At 48.5% G+C, this 12,684-nt stretch overlaps 1 protein-coding gene across 1 annotated transcript in view; it reads left to right on the plus strand.

The window, feature by feature from the left end:
• The window catches only part of SLC4A4 (solute carrier family 4 (sodium bicarbonate cotransporter), member 4), a 298,401-nt gene that overhangs the window by 225,211 nt on the left and 60,506 nt on the right, over positions 1 to 12,684 (plus strand). Inside the window, exons 12-13 of the mRNA XM_015419998.1 lie at positions 3,130 to 3,263; positions 4,425 to 4,696. Coding sequence (XP_015275484.1) covers positions 3,130 to 3,263; positions 4,425 to 4,696 — 406 coding nt within the window. The remainder of the gene's footprint in view (positions 1 to 3,129; positions 3,264 to 4,424; positions 4,697 to 12,684) is intronic.

The raw sequence follows: 12,684 nt of genomic DNA on the forward strand, positions 1-12,684 counted from the left end.
CCTTGGGAAGAATCTTGGGTATTACAAATTGTATTTTGGGAAGTCTGTTGTTGCCTCTCAGGGTTACAGGGAGACATTTTCAGATTACCCAGCTGATGGGCTTTTGTAAGATCTAGAAACTATAGCCCAGATAAAAGCAGTCTTGCACATATCACTTTTTCGAATCAAAGTTAAGCTCCTGAATTCTTAGGTTGGCTTCTTTTGATTTATGAACTTAGCTGGAAGACTCTGCTGCGGAGAGTATATTTGCCAGTGGGGTTGTCAATTCCGGGTTGGGAAATTAGGGATGGAGCCTGGGGAGGGGTGGGGTTAGTAAACTCAGGAGGGATGTCAGCCCTGTGGCCAGAAATTCGGGGTTGGTGGGGCATGGGGAAATTTTGTGGAGCAGCAGGGGAGGGGGAGGAGGGAGAGGGAGGGAGGTGGGAGGTGGGAAAGGGGCCGCTTCAGGCCTTCCCTGAACTCCCAAGTGCTAATTTCACCGCTTAGAGATCAGGTGTGGGCAGCCCCCGCTAGAAAAAAGGTAACCCCTTCTCCACTTGGAGTTCAGGGAAGGCGTGCGGCTGGCCGCTGCCCCTCACCCTCACCTTCTGCAAGATTTAAAGGGCCCGCTGATCAGCTGGAAGGCCCTTTAAATCTTGGAGGAGGGGATGGAGAGGAGCAGCTGCAAGATTTAAAGGGCCCTCCAGCTGATCAGCGGGCCACATGCTCCTGCCAATCAGCTGGAGGGCACTTCTTATGTCACAGGAGGGGGGCAGCAGCTGTTGTCGACCGTGACTCACATTTGAGGGGGCAGAGCCCCAGAATGCCCACTGGAGGGCTTCTAGTGTCCTGGCCCCACTGCTGGATCTCCTGATGGAACCTGGTATTTTTGGCCACTGTGTTTGACTAGATGGGCCATTGGCCTGATCCAACATTGGTTTCTCTTATGTTCTTAATTTAATAATGCAATCGCGAGTGCTAAGATATCATTTAAAAACAACAGTCCTATGGTTAAGCATATAAGTACCTAATCCCAATATAAAGACAAATGTCCATTCATATAAATACAGCTCAAAAGGCACATAATGTCTCCATATGCAAAAACCAATACCAAACACATGTCGGCAATAAGCCTTCTTTAGTGGTATGATTCAAACCGAGCACTCTGTTAACTAAAGATATACACAAAACTAGTCATACACAGAATGGACCTTAACTCACACTGAGATGTTCATCTGTGGAGTAAGAGGTGTCAAATATTCCTGAGGTACAACGTGGGCAATGCATCAAGATGTAAAAGAATCAGTTGATTCTTTTCTGGTTGTACCTGAGCGCTCCATTGGCGCGACTCCACGGGCAAACTCAGAAGGGATTTAAAGAAACCATGGCTTTTATTCAGGTGGGGCTGTTTCGGTAGCTGAGTACAGATCTCTGAATAAATACCCCCCAAAATACCAATTAGGTATATATTGAGCTGATCCCTCTGTTTCCCGTACTGTCCGTATTTCATTCTCATCAGTATTTATATATGAAATAGCAACGTGGGGCCCTCGTCTGCAAATAGGTAACCCAAAAGGTTGAAACAAAGAAAAAGAAAGTAAAATATAACGGTGCATATAGTGCAGATGTACAAAATACAATGTAATAATACAATCCTGAGTGCTAAAAACAGTTTTTTGCATGGGAAAGAGCAGGTAGAGAAAGAGGAGCTTTTCTCCCTTTCTCACAATACAAGAACTCGTGGGCACTCCATGAAACTGCTGAGCAGTCGGGTTAGAACGGATAAAAGGAAGTCCTTCTTCACCCAAAGAGTGATTAACATGCGGAATTCACTGCCACAGGAAGTGGTGGGTGCTACAAGCATGGACGGCTTCAAAAGGGAATTAGATAAGCATATGGAGCAGAGGTCCATCAGTGGCTATTAGCCACAAGGTACAGATAGGGACTCTGGGGCAAGTGATGCTCTGTCTTCTTGGTGCTTGGGGGGGGGTCAACAGTGGGAGGGCTTCTAATGTCCTGGCCCCACTGGTGGACCTCCTGAGGGCACCTGGTATTTCTGGCCACTGTGTGATACAGAGTGTTGGACTGGATGGGCCTTTGGCCTGATCCAACACTGGCGTCTCTTATGTTCTTATGTTCTTAACAGTCCTGTGGTTAAGCACATAAGTACCTATAAGTTCCATTGGAACTTTGAGCATTGCAGATTGGACCTGAGAAGATCCAGGGGCAAAGGAAATATTTTATATCTGGTTTCCTTTCTCATGCAAGGTTGTGTGTTTCTCCCCTTTTCCCATTGTCCTCATCTGTCGATCGGGGCCACACAGTCGCTAAACGGATTTCTCTGCAAACTTGGGGGGGGGGACCCCCTCCCAGGTTTGCAGGAAAATCTGAAATAAAAAAGGGGGACGGGGTTACAGTTCCTCCAAAATAAAAGAATTCTCTGTGCAAGCTGAAGACTGGGGGGAAAAGAACGTAAGAACACCAGAAGAGCCCTGCTGGATCAGACCAGTGGTCCATCTAGTTCAGCATCCTGTCTCACATAGCAGCTAATCAGTTGCCAAACAAACAGGGTACAAAGGCCGAGACCTTCCCCTAACGATGCCTCCCAGGGCTGATATTCAGAGGTTTGCTGCTTCTATGGATGGAGACTCCCTTCACACATCATTTCTAGTCACCATCGATGGACCTCCCCTTTAGGCTTGCCAAGTCCCCCCAAGGGGCGGGGAAACCCCCGCCCCAGAGGCCCGTTCCCCACCGCCGCCGGATTGGGCGCCGGGGGGAACTCCACCCCGACATGCATGTCACAGGAAGTGACGCGACCACGCCGGGCACGCTGGGGGCGGGGCCACAGTCATCCGAGGGAAAACTATGGTTTTCCCTCAGATGGTCGTGGCCCCGCCCCCAGCGTGCCCTGTGTGGTCACGTCACTTCCTGGTGATGTGGATGCGGCGCGCGCGTGCTCCTGATTCAGCCCAGGAGTCCCCCGCTTCAGGAGAAGGGGGGACTTGGCAACCCTACTCCCCTCCATGAATCCACCCCCTTTTTAACGTTATCTGTGCTCAGGGTCCCCACACAACCTCTACCGGCAGCACATTCCACAATTCAAGATGGGTGCCGGCTGAAACAATCTGTTTCTTCCTCTGTTTCTAGGGCGTGTTGGAAAGCTTCCTGGGCACAGCAGTGACTGGGGCTGTCTTCTGCTTTCTCGCTGGCCAGCCACTCACAATCTTGAGCAGCACCGGTCCTGTCTTGGTCTTCGAACGACTTTTATTTAACTTCAGCAAGTAAGTTGGGGGATGAGGAGGGGGCGGGCCAACCAGGTGCAGTAGCGCCACAGTAGCTGCCTGTGGGGTGTTATAGGTGGCTGGCTTTTCTTTAAGGAGCAGAACACCGGTGTTTGTAGGGTAATAAGCCCGTGAAATCTTCCGTGCTTCCTGGTGTGAGGGACGGATTAGGTCACCGTAAGGTTGCCCACCCTGGGTTTGCGAAATTCATGGAGATTTGTGGGGTGGAGACTAGGGAGGGTGGAATTGTTGGAATATGCAAGGTCTATAGTGCAGACTTATGAAGAAGATCTTAAGACCATCCCACAGGGGGACAGCTGAAGGATTTGTGGTTAGCATAGCTAGACTGGGGACCTCCCAGTTATTCAGATTGTGATGTCATTGTGCCATGCATATCACCAGGGGGACACTCTAGCATTTGACCAAAAACTCTATGGTACCATTGAGTTTTTAGGTTGAATGCTAGAGTGTCCCCCCTAAAGCGGGCAAACCCCCCCCCCCGGGGGGGACCTGGCAACCTTACCTGCAGAGCTTCCTCCTTCTTTTTGTTCCTCTCACAGCAGTTAGGCTAGGCAGTTAAGGTTCTCTCTCTTCTATGTTCGCTAACAGTTCCTTTTTAAAATAAACCTGCTCCCCCCCCCCCTAAACAGTCAGTGTTCCACTTCCTTGCATATTTAAACTCTGCTCGCAGGTTTCTGGGCCCAGTGCGAGAGCCACTGTAAAAAAGGGAAAGTTTAGTTTTCAGGTTTACAACAAAGTCAAATATTATAAGAAGAACAACATAGAACCAGGACCATGTGATATAGCCAGGTCCTTGTTCTGTTTATTTATCCATCCATTTTTATCCATCAGAGGTGCTCATGGTGTAGTTTGGTGTAGTGGTTAAGTGTGCGGACTCTAATCTGGAGAGCTGGGTTTGATTTCCCCACTCCTCCACTTGAAGCCAGCTGGGCAATCTTGGGCCAGTCACAGCTCTCTCAGAGCTCTCTCAGCTCCACCTACCGCACAGGGTGTCTGTTGTGGGGAAAGGAAGGGGATTGTAAGCCACTTTGAGACACATGAAGCCTGCTGTGTAACCTTGGCTCTGTTCTTCCATGCAATTCTTTTGCCTCCTGTCCTCGCTTCTTCTGTTTATACCGGGATGATCGCTTTTATTTTCAGGGAAAACGGCTTTGATTATCTGGAGTTCCGGCTCTGGATTGGCCTGTGGTCGGCCTTCCTGTGTCTCATTCTGGTGGCCACGGATGCCAGCTTCCTGGTCCAGTACTTCACCCGGTTTACGGAAGAAGGCTTTTCCTCCCTCATCAGCTTCATCTTCATCTACGATGCTTTCAAGAAGATGATCAAGCTGGCAGAATACTACCCCATCAATTCCCATTTTAAAGTGGGTTACATTACCCTTTATACCTGTACCTGCATGCCGCCGGATCCAGGTAAGAGGGAGCCCATCTCTGTGTTGTTCATCAGCTTGTCTGCGTGGGAATTACCCAAGAGTCTGATAGTGCTGAAAATTCTGTGGCCTCCATAAGCTTCCCCTGCCTGACTTCCCCGAGAGCCAGTTTGGTGTAGTGGTTAGCAGCGCGGATTCTAATCTGGGGGAACCGGGTTTGATTCCCTGCTCCTCCACATGCAGCTGCTGGTGCAACCTTGGGTCAGTCACAAGTTCTCTCAGAGCTCTTCTCTCAAGAGCAGTTCTCTCAGAGCTCTCTCAGCCTCACCTACCTCACAAGCAGTGTTCCCTCTAAGCTGAATTAGTGTGAGCTAGCTCACAGTTTTTTAGCCTCTGGCTCACACACTTTTGTCTCTGCTCGGGAAGGATGGCTCCAGAGCAAACTAATTTATGCAGTAGCCAAATCTCTCACTCACAACTTAATGAGCTCCCAGAGGAGATCCGGGCCCTGCGGGACCTTATGCAGCTCCGCAGGGCCTGCAAGACGGAGCTCTTCCGCCAGGCGTTCGAGTAGGAGCCGCCGCCGCCACTATCCTACCACCGAGGTAGTATGTCATCGGCTGCCCTATGAAAGTGGGGCAGGTATGCCCAGGCAGAAGTCATAGACAGCATAGCGGGACGCTACTGAGATAGCTGGCCACCAAAGCTGGATGGTTATTCCCATCTTGGTTGAATGATATAGCACCGTGTTATAGGATGGTTTTTGGGGTTAAATATCGTATTTTATTGTATTTTAGATTCTGGCTTTGCCGCCTGTGAACCGCCCTGAGCCTTTGGGAGGGCGGTATAGAAATCCAACAAATAAATAAATAAATAAAATGGTCCCTTGTGACAGAAACGTCATCCTCGGTAATGCAGGCCCGTAGCTACAGTGGGGCATTTCGGGGCCTTGCCCCTCGACTTCCCGCCAAGCCCCCTCGACTTCCATCCAACCCTCACTCCCATGGCTCTCTGGGCCACCCGGAGGACTACCAACTCTGAGCCACAGAATTTCTGGCGCTTTCTTAAAGGAACATTTCAGAATCTTTTGCATTTCGCTGTGGACCCTGGTCCAGAAGTCCACAGCTTTTTCGCATGTCCACCACATATGGTAAAATGAACCTTCATGTTTTCTACATTTCCAACACTTGTTGGAAAGATTTTGGCTCATGTTGGCTATTTTCTTTGGTGTCATATACCACCTGTACATCATTTTATAACAGTTCTCTTTCACATTAGTACAGGTCGAAATCTTAATCGAGTTCTTCCACAGATATTCCCAAGAATCCATAGAAATCTCAGTATTAACATTTACTGCCCATTTAAGCATTTGTTCTTTCACCATCTTGGATGATTAATATAGGTATAGCACCGTATTATTGGAAGGTTTTATTGTGATTTTAAATGTTTTATTTATTATATACTGTATTGTATTTTGCACTCGGCTTTGCCGCATGTGAGCCGCCCTGAGCCTCTGGGAGGGCGGGATATAAATCAAACTAATAAATAAATAAATAAATAAATGCCAGTAGCTCACAAAGTAGAATTTTTGCTCATAATACTCTACAGCTTAGAGGGAGCATTGCTCACAAGGTGTCTGTTGTAAGGAGGGGGAAGGGAAAGGAGATTGCAAGCCGCTTTGACACTCCTTTGGGTAGTGAAGAGCGAGGTACAAATCCAGTCTCTTCTTCTCCTATGTAAGGCTTTTGGTCAGAAAGAATCCGGAACACATCAGCCTGAATTCACATAGTACACCTTTTTCAGAGGGCAGCTGTGTTCGTCTGCAGTAGAACAGCTAGATTCAGATCCAGTAGCCTGGGAGAGTTAAAGCTCCCTTCATCAGATATCTGACAAAGGGAGATTTGATTCTTGAAAGCTTGTACCCTGACAATCTTCTGGGTCTCTGAGGGGCTACTGGACTCGAATCTAGCTACCATACACATTCGTCTCTCGTTTTTATCCATCTTTCCTCGAAGGAGTTCCTCACATCCCATTGATCCTCACGACAACCCTGTGAGGTAGGTTTGTCAGGGAGTTAGTAGTTCTCCCAGAGTTACCCAGTAGACTTCAGGGCAGAGCATGTATTTGAATCTGGATCTTCCCAGCGAAGATCAGTACTCTAACTACTGCGCCGCATTATTTTGTTTTGGTTATTTAGTGACAGAATTTCTATGCTGTCCTTCTGCCCAGTGAGGGCTGCCCAGGCGGCTAACAGGTAAAATGAAACCTTTGCTCAGTGCCCTTTAGCTATAGCAACAAAGCAGGATTGAGAACAAAGCATTATAAAGCCATAAAACCAAAACTAGTATACATATTAAAAGCACATAAAATTGTTGGTTTAAAAAAATTAGCTGTGCTCTGCTGTCAATAACACAAAAATACATCTCCCAGATTGGAAAAAGCGGGGACTTGGACAAAGTCTCTTGGCAGAATGTTTTATATGCCCTTAAATCCTGTTGAGTTGAGTGGAATTTTGGCAAGACCATTCCAAATTTTCTGCGCTGTGGACAGATAACAGAAGTTCAAATACCAAGTCTGGAACAACCTGAAAAGGAGGAAAGGTCATACATTTGTCTGTTTTCCTTAGAAGTTTCTTGCTATTGAGGATAGACATTTTGAAGCACTTTATAGCACAGCTGGTGGCAGTTTCTGCTCATTATTTCGTAGTCACAGCAAATTCACAGTGCTGACTGCGAAATTTCAATGGAATAATTCGTGGGTGTGTAATTTCCTTTATCACCACTCAGCAGTAGCCCTTTAAAGAATGCTCGCTTTGAGTCCAGGAGTGACCAGTAGTGACCAACAACGTTTTTAGGGTATAATTTTCGAGACTACAACGAATGGAGCTTTAATGCTTGAAAGCTTATACCCCGAAAATCCAGCTTCCCGAATCTGGCCCTTCTACTATCTTGATTGATTGATTGATACCCTGCCCTCCCCGCTAAAGCAGGGTCAGGGTGGCTTACAAGCCCACTGTAGGGCTGCCAAGTGGGGGCGGGTGGTGGGTAAACTCCCGCTTCGGAGGCCCGATTCCCGGTAACGCAACCACATCAATCATGTTGGGGGCGTGGCCCCGATCGTCGGAGGGAAAACTCTATGGTTTTCCCTCTGACGATCGGGGCCATGCCTTCAACGCGATTGACGTTGTGCGTTACTTCCGGTGATGCGGTGGCGGTGCACGCACACATCGACGGACGGCTCCCAGAGCCCGGCAAAGCTCCCCCGCTGGTAAGAAAAATTGACTTGGCAACCCTAGCCCACTGGCATCGCAAAACATCATAAAAGCTGCATCCGGAATTCCTTTACACACATGTCCTGGAACCCGTAAATACAAACAGCATACACACTGCTGAGAAATCTAACAGTGGAGGAAGATTTCCATTGGAAGGAACTGTTGCGGGGATTCTGCTAGGCAGCCTGTCTTGCTAAGCTGCGGGAGAAGGACATTTGCCCCCCCTGCTGTTCAGCCAGTGGTACTGCAGCAGTGGAGCTTGCAAGGTGGGGGGGGGATATCTGTCCCCCTACGAGGCCGTAAAGCTGCCTGACGGGTTCCAAAGGAAAGGTATGTGACCTTTTCCGCCCCACTCCAGGAGAGATTGTTGTCGACAGTCCATTGGATAGGTGTGGTTTAGAAAGCCGGAGCGGGGTTGTACGAGCGGTTCATTAACGGCACAAAAAAGATCTGGCTTGTTCCCACTGTCTGCAGTGTTCAGAGAGCCGCATGCGTCAGCCTGAGACTGAGCAGACTCTCTCTGGTGCTATTTTTATAGGCACCTGCACTTCCCCATTCAAGTTTTCCAGGATCTGAATGAATAAGGCAGGAAGCTTACAGCTGTCTTGGTTCTTATCCAGGCCTTGACTCCTCGTGGTCCAGTTTGGTGTTTGTTTATTTAGCTCGTTTTTTAAAATTCCGCCCTCCCTCCAAGGGTCTCAGGGTGGGATACACCATTCTCCCCCTCGATCCTCACAACAGCCCTGCACAGTACATTAGGCTCAGAGAGAGTGACTAGGCCAAATTCACCCGGTGAGCTTCATGACAAAGCAGGGGTTCGAACCTGAGTCTCCTGGAATCTGTGCCAACACTCTAATCACTGCTGTACATTGGCAGTGGTGGAAGACTGGGCGGATTGATGCCACTGTTGGGGCAACTCACTTTAGTCTATTGCAACAGTGGCTCAAGTGGTTAAGACGCTGAACTGCAGGCTGTGGAAGGTCGGTAGTTCAGCAGTTCGAGACCCGAGTGTGCCGCATGACGGAGTGAGCTTCCGTCTCTAGTTCCAGCTCCTGCCAACCTAGCAGTTCGAAAGCAAGAAATCGCAAGTAGATAAATAGGTACCACTTCGGTGGGAAGGTAACAGCGTTCCGTGCACCTTGGTGTTTAGTCATGCCGGCCACATGATCACGGAAATGTCTTCGGACAGCGCTGGCTCTTCGGCTTTGAAACGGAGATGAGCACCGCAACCCTAGAGTCGGATTTGACTGGCTTTCGAGCAAGGGAACCTTTACCTTTACTTTACAGTGGTGAAGCTGCCACTGTTTCTGAGCCAATGTACCTGTGCCCCTCAGGAAATGATCAGATCTTGGCCTTTAAACTTCCTTTTCATTTCTGGGCTAGACTCAGGTTCTCATTTCAGTTCCCTTTACCATAAGAACATCAAAAGAGCCTTTCCGGATCAAACCAGTATTCCATCTAGTCCAGCGTGCCCTCTCACACAGTGGCCAACTAGTTCCTCTAGATCAGGGGTGTCAAACATACGGCCCGTGGGCTGGAACCAGCTCATCCTGGGCTCTTATCCAACCCACGAGCAACTGGTGTGGTTCTCAGCCCATGAGGGAAAGGGTCACGAGAGAACAAAAAGCACCCCCTGGAGGTTTTGGAAAAAACTCTCTGTCAGGCCTTCCCCTCAGCCTCCGCCGCTTCCGTGGGAAATGCAGGACGGATGAGAACTGGGGGGGGGAGTCTGGGAGAGGCAGGTGTTTGTGGGTTCCCTGCTAGGAATCAGTAGCTGAATCAAGTTTGCCTGTGTCCTTTATAAAGTTTATATCTCTGGTACCTGGCATTACATTGGCCCGGCCCAACAAACTGACATTTATGTTAGATCTGGCCCTTGTAACAAATGAGTTCGACACCTCTGCTCTAGATGGTCCAACAAGAGGGCATGGAGGCCGAGGCCTTCCCCTGATGTTGCCTCCTGGCTCTGGTGTCTGAAGAAGAGAGCAGTAACTCACACAAACTCATACTCTGCAACAAATCTTGTTAGTCTTTAAGTTGCTACTGGACTGTTGCTCTTTTCTACTGCTACAGACAGGCTAGCATGGATGCGCCTCTTGATTTGAATGTGGAGGCTCCCCTCAGTCACTACGGCTAGTAGCCACTGATAGACTTACTCTCCATGAATCTGTCTAATCTCCTTTCAAAGATGTTTATCCTTGTGGCCATCACTACATCCTCTGGCAACAAATTTCACCTTATAATCACTCTCTGTGTAAAGAAGTATCTCAAGGGTAGTTCTTGAGAGAGCTCTCTCAGCCCCACCTACCTCACAAGGTATCTGTTGTGGGGAGGGGAAGGGAAAGGAGTTTGTAAGCTGCTCTGAGACTCCTCTGGGTAGTGAAGGGCGGGGTATAAATCCAATCTTTTCTTCTTCTTCTTTTACCTCACAGGGTGTCTGTTGTGGGGAGGGGAAGGGGAAGGAGATTGTAAGCCGCTCTGAGACTCCTTCGGGTAGTGAAGGGCGGGGTATAAATCCAATCTCTTCTTCTTCTTCTTCTACCTCACAGGGTGTCTGTGGTGGGGAGAGGAAGGGAAAGGAGTTTGTAAGCCGCTCTGAGACTCCTTTGGGTAGTGAAGGGCGGGGTATAAATCCAATCTCTTCTTCTTCTACCTCACAGGGTGTCTGTGGTGGGGAGGGGAAGGGAAAGGAGTTTGTAAGCTGCTCTGAGACTCCTCTGGGTAGTGAAGGGCGGGGTATAAATCCAATCTCTTCTCTTCTTCTTCTTTTACCTCACAGGGCGGGGTATAAATCCTCCTCCTCCTCTTCCTCCTTCTCCTCCTCCTCCTCTTCTTCCTCTTCCTCCTCTTCTTCTTCCTTTTGTCCGTCCATTTTTATTGTCTGCTTCTGAGTACTTTTGTGCATACACCGTACCACTAACCACTGTTGGTTTTTCATCTGTTACAAAGACTCTTCCGCTACTGACAGAGGATCAGATATCCCAACCGTTATCTTCCTTTCCAGCATGGTGTAGTGGTTAGAGTGTCGGACTAGGATCGGGGAGACCCAGGTTCGAATCCCACTTCTGCCATGGAAGCTTGCTGGGTGACCTTTGGGCCACTCACACACTCTCAGCCTGACCTACCTCACAGGGTTGTTGTGAGGATAAAATGGAGGAGTGGGAGAATGATGTGAGTTGCTTTGGGCGGGGTATAAATAATGAAAATCAAATAAAATTCAGCTGTACAATCTAGGTCTGATAAACAGATCTGGAGATGAGGTCTTTTTAATAACCAGTGATTTACCAACAGTTGGCATTAATGGAGCGTTTTAAACATGTCTGGCTCCTTTTAAATTAGTGCACACCAGAGATGCATTTGAGTCGTTCCTGTAAACCTGGTCGGAAGCTATCTTCCCACGCAGAACAGCAGGAAACACTGATAGTTTAGTTTTTGTTTTAATCGCAAGTCCAACCATTTACCTTCCTAGTGCATTATCCCTATATAATAAAAGGATAATATGGCCAAAAGTTAGTGGTCCTGATCTTGTAATGTAGATAAAAAATGTAATTTGATCTCCTGGATAAAATGAGGATTTATTAATGATGAAGTTGCAAAAAACCCCTTGATTGTGTTCCAACCTCTGGTCATGCAGGAGCAGAAATAATCCCTTCCCGTTATCACCAAATGCAATCATAGAGTTGGAAGGGGCCATACAGGCCATCTAGTCCAAACCCCGCACAATGCAGGATCAGCCTAAGGCATCCTTGACAAGTGTTTGTCCAGCCATTGCTTGAAGACTGTCTGCGAGTGGGAGCTCACCACCTCCCTAGGGAGCTGATTCCACAGCTGAGCTACTTTTACTGTAAAGATTTTTTTCCTAATATCCAGCCTATACCTTTCTGTCCATAACTTAAACCCATTATTGCGAGTCCTATCCTCTGCTGCCAACAGGAACAGCTCCCTGCCCTCCTCGAAGTGACAGCCCTTCAAATCCTTCACGAGAGCAATCAGGTCCCCCCTCAACCCCCTCTTCTCCAGACTGAACATTCCCGAGTCCCTCAGCCCTTCCTCTTAGGGCTTGGTCTCCGGACCCCCCAGTCATGCTTGTCATTCTCTTCTGCACCCACCCATTCTGTCCACATCCGTTTTGAAGTGCGGCCTCCAGAACTGCACACGGTACTCCAGGTGATAAGGGATGCTGGTTTTCTAACAAAGCGTGGCCTCGTGTTTTTGAAACTTAGGGGTAATTCAGAATAATTTTTTGTGCCTGTTCATCACTTTATGGTCAGGGACCAGCCTACCTGAAGGACCACCTTTCCCCGCATGTTTCCCAGAGAGCACTGCGATCAGGATCTCAAAATCACCTGGGCCTCCCTGGCTCAAAGGAAGTCAGGTTGATGGCAGCTAGGACCAGGGCTTTCTCGTTTGTAGCTCCGTCCTATTGGAACGAGCTCCCTGCCGAGATCAGGCCCCTGCGGGACTTTTCACAGTTCCGCAGGGCCGTGAAAACAGAGCTTTTTAGGCAGGCGTTCCGTTAGGAGCGGCGTCTTGCCAGCAGAGTCCTGTGTGAACTCTGACTTAGCATGACCTAGCGCGGTGGCACCGCCGAATGTGTCCCTAAACTGTACTTTGTTTCTATCGCCATCGAAATTAGGTTTTAAATTGATGTGTCTGTGTTTTAAATGATTTATTGTATTTTATCATTTGTAAAATGTACATTGTTCATCAGTTTTGTGGAAGCCGCCCTGAGCCTGCCTCGGCAGGGAGGGCGGCGGGGG

This window comes from Gekko japonicus, unplaced genomic scaffold (assembly GCF_001447785.1).
Source record: "Gekko japonicus isolate JY-2015 unplaced genomic scaffold, Gekko_japonicus_V1.1 scaffold350, whole genome shotgun sequence".
In the NCBI taxonomy this organism is placed as follows: Eukaryota; Metazoa; Chordata; class Lepidosauria; order Squamata; family Gekkonidae; genus Gekko; species Gekko japonicus.